At 45.4% G+C, this 21,383-nt stretch overlaps 1 protein-coding gene across 2 annotated transcripts in view; it reads left to right on the top strand.

Annotated features, from left to right (window-relative positions):
- The window catches only part of LOC131682226 (uncharacterized), a 500,520-nt gene that overhangs the window by 439,691 nt on the left and 39,446 nt on the right, over positions 1 to 21,383 (top strand). For both annotated transcript variants that reach the window (XM_058963559.1, XM_058963558.1), the window contains one exon: positions 18,818 to 18,920. In XM_058963559.1, coding sequence (XP_058819542.1) covers positions 18,818 to 18,920 — 103 coding nt within the window. The remainder of the gene's footprint in view (positions 1 to 18,817; positions 18,921 to 21,383) is intronic.

The following is a 21,383-nucleotide window of genomic DNA, read 5'->3' on the forward strand; positions in this document are numbered from 1 at the left end:
AAATCGAAACAATAATCCCACCTTATTGACTTATAGACTCAACTAGTTACAACATTTTAGTCGCTCTCCGTGATAACCTACTGATGTCTGATCAATCTATCGACACGTCGTTTTCAAACTTACATAGGCATTAATTAGAAACCATCGAAAGCGACTAAAATGCTGCTGGTGGTTGCAACATTTAGTTTATTACGGTTGATTGACTAATATGTGGTTTAGCATCAATTGATTAATTGACATCCGAAGGAAAGTAAGTGTAAAATCACGTCAGTTAGTCTCACCGCTACTGTGTGCGCTTCTGCATATCAACAAAATTAGTAATATACGATTCGTGGGTTGATGAACACCTCAGGAAAACCGCTGGTTTACCACTTTTTGGCTTGTTTACTTTTTCACGTTTTTCTTGCTTATTGTTCGATTTTCCAGACTAACAGTGTTTCAATACGGCCCGCATTCCCCACATAAAATGAAATTGAGTGTCAATAGAAATACTATTGCATTAAAATGATGCGAAAATAAAAAAAACTGTCGTCTCGGCTACAACTATGTCATCAGCTAATTGAAATGTTTTTGTTTAGCACGCTTGAGTGAGATGCCTGACGTTTATATTAAGCGTACAGTGCTCTAATCTATTACTGAAATCCAATTTGCGTATGATTTAACTAACTTTCTTTATTCAGGCCAATATCTAGGATAAAATGAGTTTTGTTAGATGCCATCACTAGCGATAAATGTTAATTTTGCACAGTTTTTGTACTCAGTTTTCTATGAAACTTCTAAATTTTTATTATATAATTCGTTTATTTCAGTCGGTTCAATGCATTAACTAAATGAAGCCTTGAGTCTTTAATATATTTTCACGATGTAAACAATGAAAATGATAAAACGCTAATGGTTGTCCAACAGATCTCGTGCGATTGACCTGTTTACTGACTGAGAAATATTTTTCATAACCAACCGCGTCTTGGTGGTCGTTCATATCTATCTTGTACACTTCCGTATTATTATCGTGGTAACTGCCATGTTCATGTTCGCGAATATCTGATTTCATTTTTGTTTTGTCCCCTTACGGGCCACCAGTGTCGACTTCCTCAATGATGATGCTGACTGTTAATTTTGAGATACTAGACGCAGTTTTGCCGTCAATATTATATGAACAGCAGCCACAAATTTGGCAATTGTTTGTTTTTCAGGTAATCGTATTGGAGACTATGGATGTGCAAAGATGTAACGTGTATAATGATACTATCGCAATGCGTTTTGTACGTGCAGGGTCAGCTAGGACGAAATCCTAATTCCTAGATGTGTCCTTTATAATAAATTCCATTTTTTCCAAATGTGACAGGAATCTTTTAATGGCCACGGTTCAAATAAGTTAAGTTTGTTTATTGGGGCTTTAACCTCCTAGTCGTTCGCTCGCGATTCAAGTAAGTGGTATCAGATCTTGTAGCCGAACATTGATTTTCTCATCATCCATATATATGAGAATCAACCACGTGTTACAAGTTGCAAAATGACTGGTTTCGCCTGGGCTAATTTGATGAGTAACATAAGTACTGAATGCCTGACAAGGTAGAACTCGTTAAAGGCGAAGTTCGTAAGCATAACCTCTATTTTCACCTTCAGCAAATATTTTCCATCATGAAATTCGGTTATGCAAAAATTCCGGAAGTCAATAGCCCCCACGTTTGGCTGGAGCACCACTTCTTGCTTCTGCGATTCAATCATCCGACGGATCACCCCAGCTACGTGCCTAGGCTATGAACACCTTAAAAGGAACTAAACGTAAGTCGAACTCCGCTAGCGAATGACTGATCTCAATAGTGGCATGTCTGTAATAATATACGTACATGGAACTATTGAGAACCAGAGCTACAGGTCCAAAGCCCTGGTAAAGGAGGGTGGTTGTGATGATCCGGGCCGAGATCACCACGTAAAGCAAAGTAGGGCATAACCCCAATTCCAAGGCGTGAAGCGACCCGTGCCGAGGGATGAGTGATCGAGGGGGTGAAAAAGATGCTCGATCGTTAACGGAGCCTGTGGGGTACCTGGGCAACCCCCACAGTAAGCGTCCCTTACCACGCTAATGCGGAGCTCTGGCGTGGCGGACATTTATTTCTCGCGCGACTCGTGGGATTTTACATGGAGTTATCAAAAAATAAAAACAAACAGACGGAGGTGCCAAACCCCTTCGCTAGAGCTGGTTTGGCGAGGTCTCCCCCCCGTGGGGAGAGTAGTGGAGCGATGAGTGCTGCATCTGAAAGCACCAGTGACTCCCCAGCAGCGGTAGGAAATAGCCCTACCAATGCACCGGAGGGGCCACTATCTGCGATGCGCAAAGTAGCGAAGCAACTCGATTCAATAATCGAGTTCGCTAGCGCAAAGCAGAATATAGCCAAGGAGTTGAAGTTGAGCCTCCTGGAGCTCCGGAAAGCTGTTCGTGTCGCAAGACAGGAACAGCAGGCCTATGCTAAGAGGGTGGAATGTCGGGAGAGGCCCGACAGAGAAACCCAGACAGTGGCCTCCAATAGGGAGGAAAGAGAGAAGGTCGATAGAGGTTCACAGACAGTGGCCTTTACCTTCTACGGAGCAGCCACGTCGATCGGAACGGCGACCGAGTTCCCCTCGAAGGGAAAAGGCAAGGGCAATCGCAAGACGGCATCGAACGCGAAGCGCCCTAGGAAGTCGCCAGGCGAGGGTGCCAAAACCGACACCACTCGGCGTGCAACCGTTAAGGTCAAACGCCGTTTGGGCGAGGTAAGCGAGGGCGAGAGTGACCTCGCTGTGGAGAGCGATGGTACCAGGAACCCGGCACGACCGGGGCAGGGGGGCTCAAACCCCTGGACGCTGGTCACCAAGAAAAAGCCGGCACCGACACCGGAGCTATCGCGGCCTGCGAAGAAGGCCAAGGACAGAGGCGAAGCCTTGTGGTTAAAAACCGACAAGGACAAATACGCCGATGTCCTAAAATCGATGAAGGCGGCCGAAAGCCTCTCGGCCCTTGGGCAGGATGTGCGTAGCGTAAGACGCACCAACACGGGAGAGATGCTTCTGGTGCTGAAGCTAGGCGCACAATCTAGTGCAGTATACAAGGCCTTGGCCCAAGAGGTCCTTGGTGAGGGCGCCCAAATCAGGTCGCTAGGTGCGGAAACGACTCTCCAGTGCAAGCACTTGGACGAGTTCACGACCGCAGAAGACGTCGTCGCAGCCGTTAAGGAGCATTGCGACGTCACAATCGAGCGGGCCTCTGTGCGATTGAGAGATGGACCCTCTGGCACCCAAGTAGCCTACCTCAGGCTACTGAAGGCAGATGCCAAAAAGGTAACCGAGAAAGGGAAGCTGAAGATCGGCTGGTCGGTATGCCCTATTAGTATACCCCAACCGCCTTCAGTGGATAGGTGCTATCGGTGCCTTGAGTCCGGCCACAAAGCATACGAGTGCAAAGGCATAGATAGGAGCAAACTATGTCGTCGCTGCGGCGAGGAGGGACATAAAGAGCGGGGGTGCACTAAGGCACACAAGTGCCTTATCTGCACCGCTAAGAAGCAAGCCCATAAACATGCTATGGGCGGACCTTCGTGTCCCTTCGGTGAGTTAAATAAGAAGAAGCCGTGAACGTCACACAGCTAAATCTTAACCATTGTGCAGCAGCCCAACAGCTGCTGTGGCAGTCGGTCTCGGAGTCGAGGACAGATGTCGCCCTCTTATCAGACCCGTACAGCATCCCTGCCGGCAACGGCAATTGGGTGTCGGACGGGTCTGGAATGGTGGCAATCTGTACAACGGGACGGTTCCCGGTTCAAGAGGTAATACACCCCTCCGCCGAGGGTGTGGCGATTGCCACGATCAATGGTGTGTTCTATTGCAGCTGCTACGCCCCACCAAGGTGGCCAATAGAACAGTTCTACCAGATGATCGACAGGCTCTCGTCGGATCTAGTGGGCCGGAAACCGGTAGTAATAGCGGGAGACTTTAACGCTTGGGCAGTGGAGTGGGGCAGCCGCTGTACAAATAGCAGGGGTCAAGCGCTAATGGAAGCGCTTGCGAAACTCGATACTGTGCTAGCTAATAATGGCTCCGCTAGTACATTTCGTAGAAACGGAGTGGAGGCGTGGATTGATGTGACCTTTGCCAGCCCGAGTCTGGCTCCAGGCATGGAATGGAGGGTAGACGAAGGCTACACCCATAGCGATCATTTAGCAATCCGCTTTAAGATCAACTATGGTGTGCAGCATCCGAGGGCGGGAGATCCCTGTCAGGTACGCGGGTGGAAGTCCAATCACTTCGACAGCGAAGTTTTCACCGCGGCCCTGGGACTGGAGGCCAACACCGACAGTCTAAGCGGGGATGCGCTGGTAGCTGTTCTATCACGCGCGTGCGACGCCACTATGCCGAGAAAAACACTGCCAAGAAACGGTAGATGCCCGGTATACTGGTGGAGTGCCGAGATTGCAGCTCTACGGTCAGCCTGTCTCAGAGCTAGACGTAGGATGCAAAGAGCTCGCACCGAGGATGCAAGAGAGAACCGCCGTGAAGTGTTTCGAGCTGCGAAATTGGCCCTCAACAAGGCTATTAAGAGCAGCAAGAGAGCGTGTTTCGACAACCTGTGTGAGAGTGCCAACGCGAATCCGTGGGGTGACGCCTACCGGATTGTTATGGCCAAGACCAAAGGGGGCTCCTCACCCCCAGAACGGTCTCCGGACCGGTTGGCAACGATTATCGAAGTACTCTTCCCGTCTCGAGCCACAAGCCCCTGGCCACCTGCACTACGAGACAGTGCGGGCACGGTCGAAATGGTGGCTCCAGTGACGAATGAAGAACTACTCGCAGTGGCTAAATCCCTAGCAATGAACAAAGCTCCAGGGCCGGATGGAGTTCCAAACAACGCTCTCAAGGCAGCGATCATAGCGAACCCGAACATGTTCAGGCTAGCTATGCAGAGATGCTTTGACGAGTGCCGTTTCCACGATAGATGGAAAAGGCAGAAACTGGTGCTGTTGCCGAAGCCCGGGAAGCCGCCAGGCGACCCATCGGCGTACAGACCAATCTGTCTGATAGACACGACTGGCAAACTGCTTGAGAGGATCATCCTCAACAGGCTCACCCCGTACGCGGAAGGTACGGACGGTCTGTCAAGAAACCAGTTTGGCTTTCGGAAGGGTAAGTCCACAGTGGACGCTCTCAACTCAGTGATAAATACTGCCGAGATAGCGATCCAACGAAAAAGGCGAGGGATTCGATACTGTGCGTTAGTGACACTTGACGTGAAGAACGCATTCAACAGCGCAAGCTGGGATGCCATCGCGCTCTCGTTACACCGGCTTAGCCTACCGGTGGGTCTGTACCGGATCCTGGAAAGTTACTTCCAAAACCGCGTACTGCTATACGAGACCGATGCCGGTCAGAAAAGGGTTCCGATTACCGCCGGAGTCCCGCAGGGCTCGATCCTAGGCCCGGTGCTATGGAACCTCATGTATGACGGGGTTCTGAGACTGAAGTTCCCTCCTGGGGTCAAGATCGTCGGCTTTGCCGACGACGTAACCTTGGAGGTCTACGGGGAGTCAATTCCTGAGGTAGAACTAACCGCAGAGCACGCGATTAGCACGGTGGAGGAATGGATGAGCGCGAGAGGCCTGGAGCTCGCTCATCATAAGACGGAGGTAGTTATCGTCAACAACCGCAAGTCGGCACAACATGCAGTTATCAATGTGGGAGAAGTCGCGATCACTTCACAGCGAAGTCTGAAGTATCTCGGAGTCATTATAGACGACAAGCTGACCTTCGGCAGCCATGTCGACTATACGTGCAAGAGAGCGTCGACTGCTGTTGCGGCACTATCGAGAATGATGTCCAACAGCTCAAAGGTGTGCGCCAGTAGACGTAGGTTACTGGCAGGCGTTGCCGTATCTATCCTCAGGTACGGCGGCCCGTCATGGTCAAGAGCACTGAGGGTAACCAGTTACCTACAGAAACTGGAGAGCACCTACCGCGTGATGTGCCTCAGAGTGATATCTACCTACCGCACGGTATCACACGATGCATCCTGCGTGATAGTGAGCATGATGCCAGTCGGGCTGGTCATTCGAGAAGATGAGGAGTGCTTTGAGCTACGTGGAAATAGGGGAGCCCGCGAGCGCACCAGGGTGACCTCGGTCGCCAGATGGCAGCGTGAGTGGGACAACTCCTCGAAAGGTAGGTGGACCCACCGGCTGATACCTAGCATATCGAGCTGGGTGGGAAGACCCCATGGGGAAGTTCACTTCCACCTGACACAATTCCTGTCAGGCCATGGCTGTTTCCGTCAGTACCTCCACAGGTTCGGGCATGCGGAGGTCCCAGTCTGCCCGGACTGCCCAGTTGTAGATGAAACCGCCGAACACATACTGTTCGTATGTCATCGGTTCGACGTCGAAAGAAGAGCAATGCTTGACGTCTGTGGCTGGGACACAACCTCTGATACCCTTATTCAGCGGATGTGTCAATCGGTGGAGAAGTGGAACGCAGTCTCGGATGCTACCATCCAGATTGCCAGTAGGCTACAGGTAATCTGGCGAACCGAGCAACAGACGACGGGCACGGCTAACTAGTGATTGGTTAGCTGGAGCAAAAAAGGCCAAGCGCAAAAAAGAGAGTGAATGGTCTGTTCATGCCGAGGCAGGTTTGGCGCAGCGAATGGCAACCGCGTAAGGGGTAAACCCAGCCACCCCGAAGCGAGACAGAAGAGTGAGTGTATAGGCGTATAAGTGGACTGCCTCATGCCAAGACGGGAGGGTCGTAGCGTAGTATGTTGGAACTTAGCTATCGATGCCTCATGGCGTGGCAGAGGAGTGAAAGGGTGAGCATCCAAGTCAGTCTCACACGGCATGTTAAGGGTGAGCATAAAAGTCAGCCTCACAGGTTGGTAGAGGCTAGCACAAAAGTCAGCCTAGCAAGGAATGAAAAAGGTGAGCGCACAAGTCAGCCTCGCATGGTATGTCAGAAGTGGGGCCTAAGAAAAATGTCCCACATGGGATGCCAGGGGGAGTGACAAAGGTACAATAGAGTGGCACGATTGAGAGTGAATCAGGTGATAGGGTGAGCACCCAAGTCAGCCTCACATGGTATGGATAGGGCGAGCACAAAAGTAAGCCTAGCAAGGAATGAGTAAGGTGAGCACACAAGTCAGCCTCGCATGGAATGTAAAAGGTGAGCACAAAAGTCAGCCTCATGTGGGAGTGTTTGAGAGTGAATCAAAGTGCGATTGAGAGAGCACCCAAGTAAGCCTCATACAGGATGTATGATCGCGTGAGTGAGAGTGAATGAGTACATTTAGTACAGCCATCCCCCCAGAAGTAATACCGAGAGGTAGTTCCTGGGAGGAATTATGGCGGAGCCCAATGGAGTTTAGTCGGTATTAATGGCTGGTCACCATTCGAGTCCGACACGCCCCCAGTGCACCCCGTGCGGTAGATTGGACCCTACCAATAGCACATGTACTGGGCTAGGACATAAAGGTCTTCTCCATTGTAAAAAAAAAAAACGTAAGTCGAAAACTTATGATCTTAATGATTAATCTTATATACAATTATATCTAAGTTTATAACTAAATAACATATATAACTAAAATTTAGAAACTTATCATGTTAAAACCTTTGATCCTATACAGGAAAATTACAATCTCTCTCTCTGTCTAATCCAAACCATACGTCGGTTGTTTTATTTACTGGAGATTGTAGTTTCGGAATAATCCCTAAAAGCGAGTTTACTGAAACTGTCAACAGGTGTCTTTGAGAAAATTTCTTGGAATGGAAACATCAACACGAGTGTTTCCATAGAGGGCCGCCTTGGAGGGATCTGGTTTTCCCAGCATTTGTTGTGCTTTTCCTGCTCTTTAATTTGGTTACCAAGTGGTTTGCCCGTTTTTGCCCGTTTAAAAGTTATCGGCATTGGAAAAAGAGCTATTTTCAATCAAAAAACGTAAATATCTTCACACACACTAGCGATAGAAAGTTTCCGTCTTCGACAAAGTAATGCAGTTTGATAGTCCAAACAATGTTTTAGAACATTTATGTAATGGGAAAAATCTAGAAGAGAACATATGATGAAAAAACTATTTTTCAGGAGCCCTCTACAAATAATGCCCTATATCTCGAAAAGCTTAAAAGCTATAGAGTTAAAGTCTTAAGATAAAATGTTTAAAATGAGTTTCTCCACTACTTTGCTGAAGTAAGTATTTCTCTATCTGAATTATTGAAGAAAATAAATTTCGTAACTCACTTTTAGGGGGATTAATCATCAATCCAATAAGATAGAAAGGAAGGGAGTTCTATTCCAAGAAACTTTCTCAAAGACACCATATGCCATAGTTTTGACGCAATAAAAGAAACCCCTTTTTGCTCATTGAGACCACTGTGCGGCATCTATTACAATATTAGTTTACAAAAATAAGTATGTTATCACTTTTAAGTTAAAGCTATCTGCTAAATAAATGATTTTAGTGCAACTGACCCAATAGTTGTGATAGCAGGTATAATTCTGCTAATGAAAGTACTCAGAACAATGAAAAAATTGATATAATGAACATGATGTAGTGGACTAAATCAAATTAAAGAATTGACAATAAAAGAGTTGTTCTTCATGCTGAAATGATTGACACAAATTGATAACTACTTTTCGATCCTTCTCGTGAATTATCTATTCTCTACCCTCATACGTGATCCAACAGTCATCATTTCTCTCAGACTAGACGATGCGTATTCTCCACGCACTTTAAATGGCCTGTAAACTAGTGCCCATGTTGGTCGAATACACACTTAACAGCGATGAAATTAGTTTGCTCGGTCCAAAGAAATGTTAGTATTACCCGGCGAATACGTGTTTTCTTACAATGCCATCAAATTAACGAGCATTTAAAGTTATGTACGACAAAATACATACAATTTTGAAAATAACAATCAAAGTTTACCGTACTAGTTTACACCAAAAAATAATGAAATTTAAACGACATGTAAATCAATACGAAAGTAAAAATATAACGATTGAATCAAAAATTTGATTGAAAATTACGTTAAAATCAATTGGAGCATCAAACAGCATACAATTTTACACTTTCATTCGTGTAATATTACATGTCATTCATTTTACAGCAGTATTCGAGTCAAAATATATTGAAGTGCGTTGGTTTTCCGTTTAAAGAAACTGTAATTTTCAATCCACGTGTAAAATTATAGTAAAATTCTTTGAAGAAAGCACGACAAGTTGTGTGTGGAACTTAATTTTACATTTATATTCATGCTCCAAATATGTGCATGAAAATAAACTTAAAATTACAAAATATTTTTATCTGTGTACACAGGAAAAATATTCTGTAATTTTAAATTTATTTTCATGCATGCATAGTAGCATAAATATAAATGTAAAATTCAGTTCCATCACAAATACACACAACTTGTAGTGCTTTCTTCAACGAATTTTATTATAATTTTACACATTGTTTCATTGAACGGGATACCAATGCACTAATTGGTATTGGTAATTGGACTAAAAATTAATTGGTACATTAATTTTTAATCCAATATTGCTGTAAAATAAATGACAAGTTATTTCACACGAACAAAAGTGTAAAATCATATGCTTTTTGATGTTCGCATTCAGTGCATCGAATTCAATTTATTTTTTATCAATTTTTGTTCAAGCTTTGTATGTTTACATTCGTATTGATTTACATGTAGTTTAAATTTCATTATTTTTTTATGTGTACTACTTATTAGCGATAAAATAAGATCAGAAAAAATAGTTGCAATAACTAGGTGGCTCATTTTCAAAGATAACTTTGTTGATGAATCATCTTATAAAAATGGGTGATAAGCGGCGCGGACGACAATCGCTTAAGAGTGCCTGATTGTAGTAAACCAATCTTTGATTGGTTATGGAATTAAGTTGTTTAACGTATTAATCTCAAACAAGAATGATTTTGAAATTCAATTGCACAATAGGGTTATAAATATATAATTTAACTTTCCAATAAAATAATGTATTATAAGTTGATGATTTTCAGGGCTTTTTAAAAATTTAAATCTACAACAATTTTGAATATTGTCCCACATGGAAAATCTATGGTTTTAGCTCACACATTTATTTTATATTTTTATCAAGAACCGTTCTAAAAATTACTCTAAATACATCTGATAAAACGTAATGAATTTCTTCCCTTAGCTGTATGTAGAAGCGAATGTGAAAAATTTTCCCAACCTTTGCTACCAGCAGGATAAGCATTCTCGAAACGCTCTCGGTTCAATAATAAATAATTTCCCCCATACCTGCCGGGCACCTGCCGGAACAAATTTCAACACCAGTCAGGTGCATAACAACACCGTGCCAACGCGTACATCATCCCATCTGGGTCATGTCGGAATTACTTCCAGGTCAACCGATTTCCGTTGGGGCATGCCAATCCGTTTAACTCCACCGACGTGCAGTCATCAATCGAGAGCCATCGTTTTGCGTTGGGTGTAGATATGCATGCTGTTCCGACAGCAGCATTATTTTGCGCCTGCGGGAACGAGATGTTGAGTCAACATCGAGTGCATTTTACAGAATTACTGGAATGCCTTGCAATTGGCACGGTACATTCAGGATGATTCGAGTTCAGTTTAAATTGCTGACATGAATTTTCCCGTTATACTATTCTTGGTGGGAGGAATCCCGTAAATTCAATAGTGTCAATCAAAGCTGTGGGAGTATCGCTCCAATCAAAGTTTACCGTACTAGTATTAACCGAAGATTTAATACCTGCACTGAAATTATAAGCTTATTGCTATCATTGTTTCAGTCATGCAATGGTGCAATTATTGGAATAAACATGCTAATCGATTTTACCAAGCCAATCAAGAAATATTCTAAACAAAGCTTCTAGGAAGCAATTAAGGCTTGATAGTCTGCAATTCTAACCAGATTCCAATGATGTGCTCTGCCATTTCTATCATTAGCAAGCCGAGTGGCAGACCTTTTTCTATAGTTTATTGTTCATCTGGGACAGAGCATAAAAATAATTCTAGCAATGCTAATGCTGTGTGAGGGTTCGATTCCCAACCCCGCACATAGGGTTAGAGATTATTCCAAACGGTTAAAATCTCTATAATCAAAAAAATTAATGTTCGAATAGACAAGCAAATCCGAAAGAAAATACTCTATCGATTTAATTTGGTTGCGCTAAAATTTCACGATCAGCCAGAATTTTTTATTCAGTTCGTTTAATTGATAAGGCACGTTTGCGTTAGCTAAAGGTTTTTCCAATTTCTTCAACATTTTAAATTTATTAAGGGCTTACATACAATGTTGAGGGGGAAAAGTGAGCAACGTTCGTGATTATTTTAAAATGTTATATGCGAATTTGGCTTGAAAAAGCGAAAGACAATTTGTTGGTAGTACTATCAAAGAAAAAACCCGTTTTAATCCACCTAGTGATGCAATTGTGCCTTTCTCATTTGTCCAAACTACGATTCCATGGATGGTTATGTTTAATAAAATGGTGGGAATGTCTATTACATATTCAGTACGATTTACACATACATACAATGGATGACAGCTACGAACTTGAGATGTTTTATGTCGACGCTGAAATAGTTCAAACCAGCGGCGGATCCAGGAGGAGGGTTCGGGGGTTTGGACCCTGCCAAAAATCTTCAACTTGTTAAGAAATTTTAAATTAGTTTCTTAACTCAACATCATTTCAAAGCAAAATTTTCATAGGTTTTTCAAATCCACTAGGAAAATTTATTCTACAGGAACTAGAAAATTTTATTCGGGTAGGGGGGTATATTATGAGGGAACCTTCAACCCGTCACTCCGGAATCGGAAGTCGGAATTTAATGAAATACAATAGCAGCCTATGGGAACGTTGTACCTTTCATTTGAGAATTTGATGAGATCGGTTCAGCCATCTTCGAGTAACCGATGTGCATTTGTTGGTCACATACACACACACACAGCCATCGTCGTAGCGCTGCACAGAATGCGGGTTCCGGACTATCTATGTAAGGTTCTGAAAATTTTCTTCCACAACCGAGTACTGGTCTACGAAACGAACATGGAGCAGAGGTCGAGAGTACCTCAGGGCTCCATACTTGGCCCAGCGCTCTGGAATATAATGTACAGCGGAGTGTTAACACTGCCCAGGGGAGTTGAGATCGTAGGCTTTGCAGATGATGTTGTCCTGACGTTAATCGGCGAGACCCTTGAGGAGGTGGAGATGTTGACGGCAGAGACAATAGGCATCGTGGAAACCTGGATGGCTGATGTGATGGTCGACGTTCGGTTAAATTACAACAGCCATGTCGACTATGTATGTGAGAAGGCTGCGAAGACAACTAACGCATGGGCAAGGATCATGCCGAATCACGGAGGAGCAAGAGACAGTACGAGACGTCTCCTGGTGGGTGTCTCATCCTCTATACTGAGGTATGGCGTACCTGCCTGGGCTGCTCCACTGAACTCAAAGCGGAACTGGACGAAGTTGACAAGCACATTTCGCTTAATGGCTGTTCGTGTTGCTAGTGCGTAGAGAACGATATCGTCGGAGGCGGTTTGCGTATTTGCCGGGATGATCCCCATCTGCATCACTTTGGCTGAGGAGGTGGAATACTACCAGCGGATACTCGTAATGCAAGAAGACTGGTTCGAGCGGACTCGTTGGCTAAATAGCAGCAAGAGTGGGATAACGCTGAGGAAGGAAGGTGGACCCACCGACTCATCCCAAATGTATCTGCTTGGGTACATACGAAACATGGAGAGGTGAACTTCCATTTGACGCAGTTTTTGTCCACGGCACGCATACTTCCGGAAGTGCCTGCATCGTTTTGGACATGCTTCGTCACCCCTTTGCCCGGAGTGTGTGGATGAGCAGGAGACACCGGAACACGGGGTATTTGAATGGCCTAGGTTCGAAGAAGTGCGTAGGAGTATGCCTGGTGTGACAGTGGACAATATCGTCGAAAAGATGAGCGACGACAAGCGTATCTGGGACGCTGTCAACAAAATGGTTACGAATATACTCTCCGAGCTGCAGAATAAGTGGCGAAGAGGCCAATAAAGTAGCGCCATTGGCTAGAACGATGCCGGGAAACCACAAATCGGGTTTCGGGAGAAATTCCGCCGCCGCATAACTCTCCGACGGTGTAGACTATGTACATCGCCAGGAGTAGTTGAATAGTATGCAACGTAGCACCGGGCTTGGGTCGTCGGAGCGCCAGTCAACCCACGTCAGGCTTCACCAGAATCTCCGGACCGGCCTCGACACCCTACCGGGTAGCTCGTGAGTAGCCTAGATCCACCACCGGGGATTAGACCGAGTAGACCGTGTCGAATAGCTATCAGTGGGTCGTTGGGGCGCCAGTGAACCGGAAACTACGCTTCACCCGGAATCGCTGAACGGACCTCAGCCCCTATTGGCTGGCCCGTTGGGTAGGCTAGGTCCACCGCCGGGGGCTCACAGAAAGGCACATCGGTATAAGGAGCAATCTACCGCCTGGGAATTCACGGTAGGGTAGTTTCGCCGCCATGGACTATCCGACAGTATCGTGACGAAAAGAGGAGCTAATTGGCTCACGAAACAAACACCGGTACCGAGAGAAATCCCGTTGCCGGAGAACTTTCAGTCGGAGTAGGATAATATCCGAGTTGATCTCGACAAAGCTGGGAGCTAAATGCATCAAGGAAGCGAGTGTCGGTGTTGGGGGAAATTCTTCCATCTGGGAACTATCGGTCGTTGAAGGGTGAGTTTACCGTTGGAGACTATTCATGTAGATCGTGATAAGGCTGGTTGGAGACTATCGATGTAGCTCGTGATAAGCTGAATGACTCACGGAAACTTGAGCTAAATGGCTCAAGGAATCATCATCTAAACGGCTCACGAGGACGAGAGTTAAACGGTGACGTAATAGATGAAGACAAGAAGCAAGAGAAGAGTCGAGCGTTAAATCGAAGCTTATAGGTCGAGCCACTCCATGAACCAAGTGAGGGTCCTAGATAGAGCAGAAGAAAGAGGTAGGACGAAAGCATAATGATCCCCCCCACGAAGTAATACCTTGTCGCAGTTCCGTGGGGAAGAAGGGCGTAAAAAAGGATTGTTTTTAGTGGTTATGCACGAACGTGAGTCGTGAGTCCCACACAGTGTCAATACACTACAGGAAGCTTGAAGCTTTTTAAACCTTACTATAAAAAACAAGCAGGGACAGGAAGGACAGGAGTCTAAGGGCTTAACGAACCTTCCCCCCCCCCTGGCCCTACAGCGAGTTGGGGAGTTATGCTAGGAAATGGTTTGGATTGGGCTCTTTTAAACCTATAAAAAAGCAGCTCCGACGAAGCGAGTCTCTGCTGCCTTTGCTAAGACCCTAAGATTCCAATAATCTAAGATCTTAGCAATAAAAGCACTCTAGCCCAACTGGAGTGTTAACCGGCACATCAGGATCGACGACAGTAACATCCTGATTATGGCATTCTGGCCATGGCGAACGTAAACGGATGGGACACGGATCACGAATTGGACGGTGACTTTGGGCTGACAGGCGTGCTGTTGTACTTCCTGAGTAAGGAAGGATGACACCAACTTGAAATGGCGAGTGGGATAACACCATGGCTGCCTCCGTCCCAACAAAACCCTGGCATGTTCAAAACTCGTTATCATTTAGTTGGTGGTACTAGGTTCGATTGGAGCATTCCCGATTTTACGCCGATCCGGCTCTACACACTATTCCCCATGAAGGATAGTATCAACCCTAGCATGACCTCCCTGCTGTAAAGATTTTAGTAGCATAGATCACAAGAGGCGACTATGTACAACGAGTCAAGATAGCGACCCGGAGTTGGGATCTAATAAAATGGAGCAAAACAAAGCAATCAACACAATCCGTTCGCCACAGGTGGTTTGGTGACGTCACCACCACCAATAGTAGCTGAAGTCATTCCGCAAGAGCAGGAGGCGGGGAAGTACCAGCAATAGCAACAGCAGCGGCAAAAAGAGCAAGAGCAGAGCGGGATGAGTTACACCCCACAGACGTCAAAAGTAGTGGCAGCGAAGTGCTTGGTGGAGGAGCTCCACAAGTTTGTGGACTTTAGAAAAAATGTCATTAAGGAGATGGTCATTAAAATCCGAAAGGTACTACTATCTACCGTAAAGGTGTATGACAAAACAACGTGGAGGACAGATGTAGCTGAGTGAGCATTGGCGTCGGCTAGGGCTACTATCCTCCTTGCCACTCCGAAAGCGGGTAAGGAGAAGCAGATTAGAATGAAGCACATGCCAGTTCTCATAACTCTAAAGAGCACAAGATCCTCGCCAGGAGACGAAAGACCAGGCGGGCCAAAGAGGCAGACACTCGAGGACGTTGCTGTCGCCGAAGAAAAGGACACCACCCGACAGAGAGAAAGTTGGAGTACCTTTGTAGGTCGGAAGGAGAACCACGTGAAACAGCAAAAAAAGAAGAAGGAGCGAAAAGGGAAGCAGTAGAGAAAAGGAAAACTCTCGGCTCGTCAGAAAGCGTCAAAGGAAGAAGCCGTGCTCGTCAAATTCAATGACGCGACGACGTATGCAGCGCTGCTCAAGAAGGACTTGAGGGAAAACGTGGTAAGAGTCAGGTGTACCGAAAAAGGTGAAATGCTCTTCGAGCTGAAGAAGAATTCCACGACTAGCAGCTCGGCCTTGCAGGAGACTATTAATGGGAGAAAAGTTAAAGCCTTAAATCCGGAGATGGTGATTGTGTGAAAAACTTTGATGAAATCACGACGGAAGACGAGCTAAGAGGAGCAATGAAACAGCAGTGTAACCTTGGCGAGGATCACATGACGATCCGGTAATTTAAGGGATACGGAGGTACTCAGACAGCGATGATTCGTTTACCGGTAACCGTAGCAGATAAGGCACTGGAGGTAGGTAAAGTTACGGTTGGAGGTCAAGATGCCTACTGAGAGCCGCCCCACGAGTAAATAAACAAGTGAAGAGATATGTGCTTGGGCTTTGGAAATTTAGCAGGGGTTTTCAAAGGCCCGGACAGATCCGGGATGTGCTGGAAATGATCTTGCAAGAGACTGCACGCAGAGGCCGAAGTGCTTGCTTTGCACCCAAGTGGACGGAAACGTCCACCAGACGGGTGGCTTTAAATGCCCTGCCTACAAGAAGGCGACTGCAAGTCAACGGTAATGGAGATTACCCAGTTAAACCTGAATCACTGTGACACTGCACAGGAACTGTTGTGGCAGTCTACGACAGAAACTATGTGCGATGTAACATTGATCGCAGAGCCTTATCAAGTCCCCCTGACAACGGCTGTGATACAAGTTATGGGCAGATTCCCCATTCAAGAAGTGGTAGAACGCTCATATGAAGGCTTCATGATCGCCAAAATCAACGGCGTCTAAGTATAACGGTTACGCTCCTCCTCCCGGACAGTAGAGCAGTTCAGCCTAATGCTGGAGCAATTAACCGAACATTTGATCGGTCGGAGGCCGGTACTCTCACTTACCTTACCGTTCAGGCTAGAGCCTTGTTGTCTCTTGCTGTATGCAGAAGCCGTCTCCACTCCACTTGGTCCATTTCTGCTTGTCGCCAGCCTCGCAGTCTTCGAAGGGTCCACAGTCGCAGTCTTTCTGGTTGATCCACCGTGCTCGCTGTGCGCCCAGTCTTCTTGTCCCGGTAGGGTCGCCCTCAAGAATCATCGTCACCTGGTCGTCGTCCGACATTCTTACGACGTGTCCAACCCACCGCAAACGCCTATTTTTGCGGTATGCACGATGGATGGTTCTTCCAGCAGCTGATGCAACTCATAGTTCGTTCACCTGCCCCACGTTCCGTCTTCCATCTGCACGCCACCATAGATGGTACGCAACACCTTTCGTTCGAAAACTCCAAGGGCGCGTTGGTCCTCCAAAAAGCCGGTACTCATTGGTGGTGACTTCAACGCCTGGTCTGCGGAATGGAACAGTAGAGTAACCAATACAAGAGGGTGTATTCTACAGGAAGCTCTAGCGAAGTTAGACGCACGATTGTGCAATGAAGGTTCTGTTAGCACATTTCGAAGAGAACGGAGAGAGTCTATCATAGATGTCACATTCTATAGTCCTTCATTGACGGCGGACATGGATTGGAGTGTATGCGAAACGTTTACGCATAGTGATCACCAGGCGATTCGCTCACCGAACCCTGCTGCAGTATGGAGAAGGAAGTCCGGTCTACGAAAATGGAAGACGAAAGCTTTCAACAAAGAACTATTCTTTGAGGCACATTGGCCGAACAGCGGGACTGAGAACGTGGATGCGGCTGACCTAACAAGAAGGGTTGTGCCGTCACAATACCGGAAAAGCTCGAACCACGCAACAAACGGCGGCAAGCTTACTGGTGGAACGGGACGCTTAGCACGCTACGCGCTGCTTGTCTCAGAGCCAGAGGGCGGGCTCAGAGAGTGATATCGGAACCAGATACAGAAGAGCACACGGCAGCGTTTCGGGAAGCTAGGGCCGCTTTAAAACAGGAGATCAGACTTAGCAAGTCAGATTGCCACCAGGAGCTATACCAAGAAGTAGACGCCAATCCCTGGGGCGACGCATATCGAGTCGTGATGGCGAAGGGCTCGGCGATGCCTGCCGAAATGTGCCCGATTAAACTGAAGACGATCGTCGAGAGTCTTTTCCCGAAGCACTGTCCAACTATCTGGCCACAAGCACCGTACGATGAAGAAGAAGGAGCAAACACGAACGATCGGCAAATGCCCAATGACGAGCTCGCAGAAGCATCGAAGCGCCTGAAATCGACTCGGCCCTTCAGGCCTAGGAAAAAGTTTTCAAAGTTTGAGCGAATCCCATACATTTCTTTGGTAAGAAATGTAAAAATGTCGAACTTTTTTCCTGTGTGTGTTTATAAAGAAGGATTAAATCCTTGCAATAATTTTATTGTACAAGCTACGGTCCTCGAATGTTTTTTTGAAGATGAGCATGCCTTTTTTAAAGATGCGCATGCCTCTTGAGTGATTGACTTTAGAAAATTCTTGGTCTCCAATACAGGTTAAATGTAAAAAGCTCCATCTGCATAGAAGAGTGTTGGTCACGTGTTTTAACACGGCGGCAGTGGAATCCAACAATATATACCCTGTTATTAGCCTTACTTATGCCTATGAGCATAGTTTGCGTAAACTAATAGTTATGGGTATTTGAATCGTTGCTGTTTATAAACAATGTGGGTATTAATAGGGTTAAACAAACTTCATGTGCTTACATAGCTGTTTCAGTATTATCATGATGAAAACTTCAAACCGCACTTATGATGCAGAAACAACGAAATTTTGACATTATACCCCACATAATCTTGAGCAACGGGATGAATGTGAAACTCCAACTACGTGCATTGCTTCTTAACTAAGAGCTAACTCCTTCTGGGATCATAATCTTCAGGTCAAATGGAACAGATTGCCATCCAAAATCACAGAGGAATCAAGTGCTCATAACTTCGCATAGTATGCAAGCTAGAGTGCTTCGTCCTCTCGTGTGTTGTGTGTTCCGGTGGCGTATCAAATCCAGTATGTAGTTTAAAAGCTTTCTCCTCGCCCGCCCGGTGGAAAAAGAACCGGGTCCTGGATTGCACTCTATTGCATCCCGCCACATTCCATTCCCGTTAGTGCTCCATGTGCAGCGGGTACCGTGCAGTACTACAGTAAATATGTTGCAGAATAACAATGACATATTGCTGTCGCTTCGTTTTCCTGGCCGGGCACACAAAGCGAATGCAGAAGAAAAAAAAACTAGAAAATCCTATGGCTAATATTTTTCCATTCTTTTGCTTTCTAACTTGCAGCTGTGCAACGTAAATCCCTGTGCCAATGGAGGAACCTGCTGGACCACGGAGGAATCGTTCTACTGCGCCTGCCGACCAGGGTTTACCGGTAAAATGTGCGAAGGTAAGCTTCTGGGATTCCATTCCGTTTTTCTTTCACCGGCACCATAAGGGAGGATAATAATTAGTCTCTAGGAATTCGAACATAAATGCAATGGTTAGCTCTCTGTTCGATAAATAATTGAGTATTATGACCGCCTAATTCCTTTTCTGTGTAAAGATACTCGTTACCATGAATGGATGAGGAAACTTTCATTCAACCGTAAAACGCGGGGAGCAATAAAAATTGGCTTTCTGCTGATTTATGTTTCAATTTTTTTTTGCCGACAAATTTAGTGGATATATATCATGAAGGATTTTTCCCATTGCTGGAGCTTCTGCATGAGATTCAGTGTGGCAACCTTGAGTGTATTTTACGTTCCCTTAACCCTCAAAAGGGCCGGCAGGTTACAATTCTCCGGTTTTAATGCACTTTTGTTTTTTAATTGGTAATAGAAATGTCCGAGCGGTTTCGGGTTATCTATTCGCTCACTGATAAAACGTCAAAAAAGAGGCTTTTAATTTTACTGGATAATAGCAGCGACGATTTTTAAAATTAGTGATTTAAGTTTGCCTTTTTGAGGGTTAAACACTCTAACTGGTTTCACTCGGTCTCTCGTATGGACGTAACCCTTTTCATTTCGGATGAATCGTTCACCAGACAACGACCGAGTTTCACTAATTGGACTTTTAATCGTGTGGATTATGGTGAGCAAGAACATTATTAATTTTGCTAGATAAGCTCGGTGATGAATTGCCGTAGTGTGTTGATTTTTATGGAATTCACACAAGTGTACGCTATAGATTCTGGTAGTTTTCTTTCTCATTATTATTACCCATGTGTTGAGCGAGTTTTAGGATTAAATCTCCTTTTTAAAATAATTAATCGCCATTTCGAGTAAACGAAAAGCCTATAATACAGCTGTTCCCGAATGGCAACAATATGTAAATCAAATTCCGCAAATTTGAACAAACTCAACGCAAAAACGATAATTCAATTTATTTAGAGTACGTTAAATTTCCCTGCCGATTAGATACGACATATCTATATACAACTTCATCGATTGCTTCATTTTACTTACGTTTAGTATTTTCACTTATTTCCGTCACTTCCGGGAAATGGTCTCGTACGGTCGTCTAACCCTACATACCCTACATATTGTTATTTAGGTTTAAGTTTTATAAATATTTGCTTTACCTTATCATGAGCTCGGTTACCTGCGATGCTTCAATAGCACGAACTAGCTGTAATAGTCCTGTCATAAATTTTAGGTTAAATTCATTCCTTTTTATCTTTGTAGCACATTTTACCTCTAGCCTTTAATAAACTCAACCGTACTATTAATCATAAGAATTCAACACCGTACTTTTAGCTGTTAATCCACTCCGTACTACTATATATAAGCAACCGTAAAACAATCCTAAACCGTACTTCTAGCTATTAGAGTTTCAATTTAATTTCGCTTTAATAACTATCTCAAACCACTTTTTAATCTCGATATCTTTCTTCGCCGTCGCTATCCTTTTTTTTGTTTGTTTACCACTGACTTGTCAGTTACCCGCTGTCCCGCTTGCAGCTGGGGCGGCTGACCTCGTTGAGGGTAAATTGATAACGGAGGCGCGTTCGCATGTTGCGTAACACTCCCCCCCCCCCCCAGTACACAGGCTCCGGGTTCCTGTGTATTCGCTGTTGCGCCGACATCTAGAACCGCCAGCTTGACTGCTGGGCGTTCGAAAATGTTCGCTGTTGTCCTCATTCTTGCACTTCGAACTTGTCCATCCTTCAGCTTAACGTCCACAACACGTCCTTTGGGCCACGTGTTTCTTGGCAGATCTGGATCGATAATGACGACAACATCACCAATCTGGATTGGTTTAGCTGGGTAATGCCATTTTGTGCGGCGATTTATCGACGGCAAATACTCTCGTAGCCATCTCTTCCAGAACAAATTCGCGTGAGTTTGTGATGTTTTCCAAGAGTTCGATAGCGTAGCGAGGTATTCGTCGTAGGGTAGTAATGGTTTGGAACCACTGGATGAACCTAACCAAAAGTGGTTGGGTGTGATGGCTTCATGTTCGACATCCTCGATGGGTACGTAAGTTAAGGGTCGCGAATTTAGGATATTCTCCACCTCCATGAGGCTGTTCCTGAGAACTTCGTCGGTTGACAATCTTGGAAGCTTCATATTATTCAGTACTTTTTTAACACACTGCACCAATCTTTCCCAACTTCCACCCATGTGTGGGCTACTCGGTGGCAAGAACGTCCACTTGGTATCTGGGGTTTCGAGCTCTTGCATGAGCTTCTCCTGATCTAGAGAGCGAATTGCTTTGGCCAGTTCACAATTTGCTCCAACGAAATTAGTTCCAGTTATAAAGGCGTCCCACGGCTGGCCATGAAGTTCCGCAGCGCCATGATACAGGAACTGCTATTAAGCGTGTGGGCGATCTCTATATGGACGGCACGGACTACTAAGCACGTGATGAG

The sequence above is a fragment of the Topomyia yanbarensis genome, chromosome 2, assembly GCF_030247195.1.
Source record: "Topomyia yanbarensis strain Yona2022 chromosome 2, ASM3024719v1, whole genome shotgun sequence".
NCBI classification, from domain to species: Eukaryota; Metazoa; Arthropoda; class Insecta; order Diptera; family Culicidae; genus Topomyia; species Topomyia yanbarensis.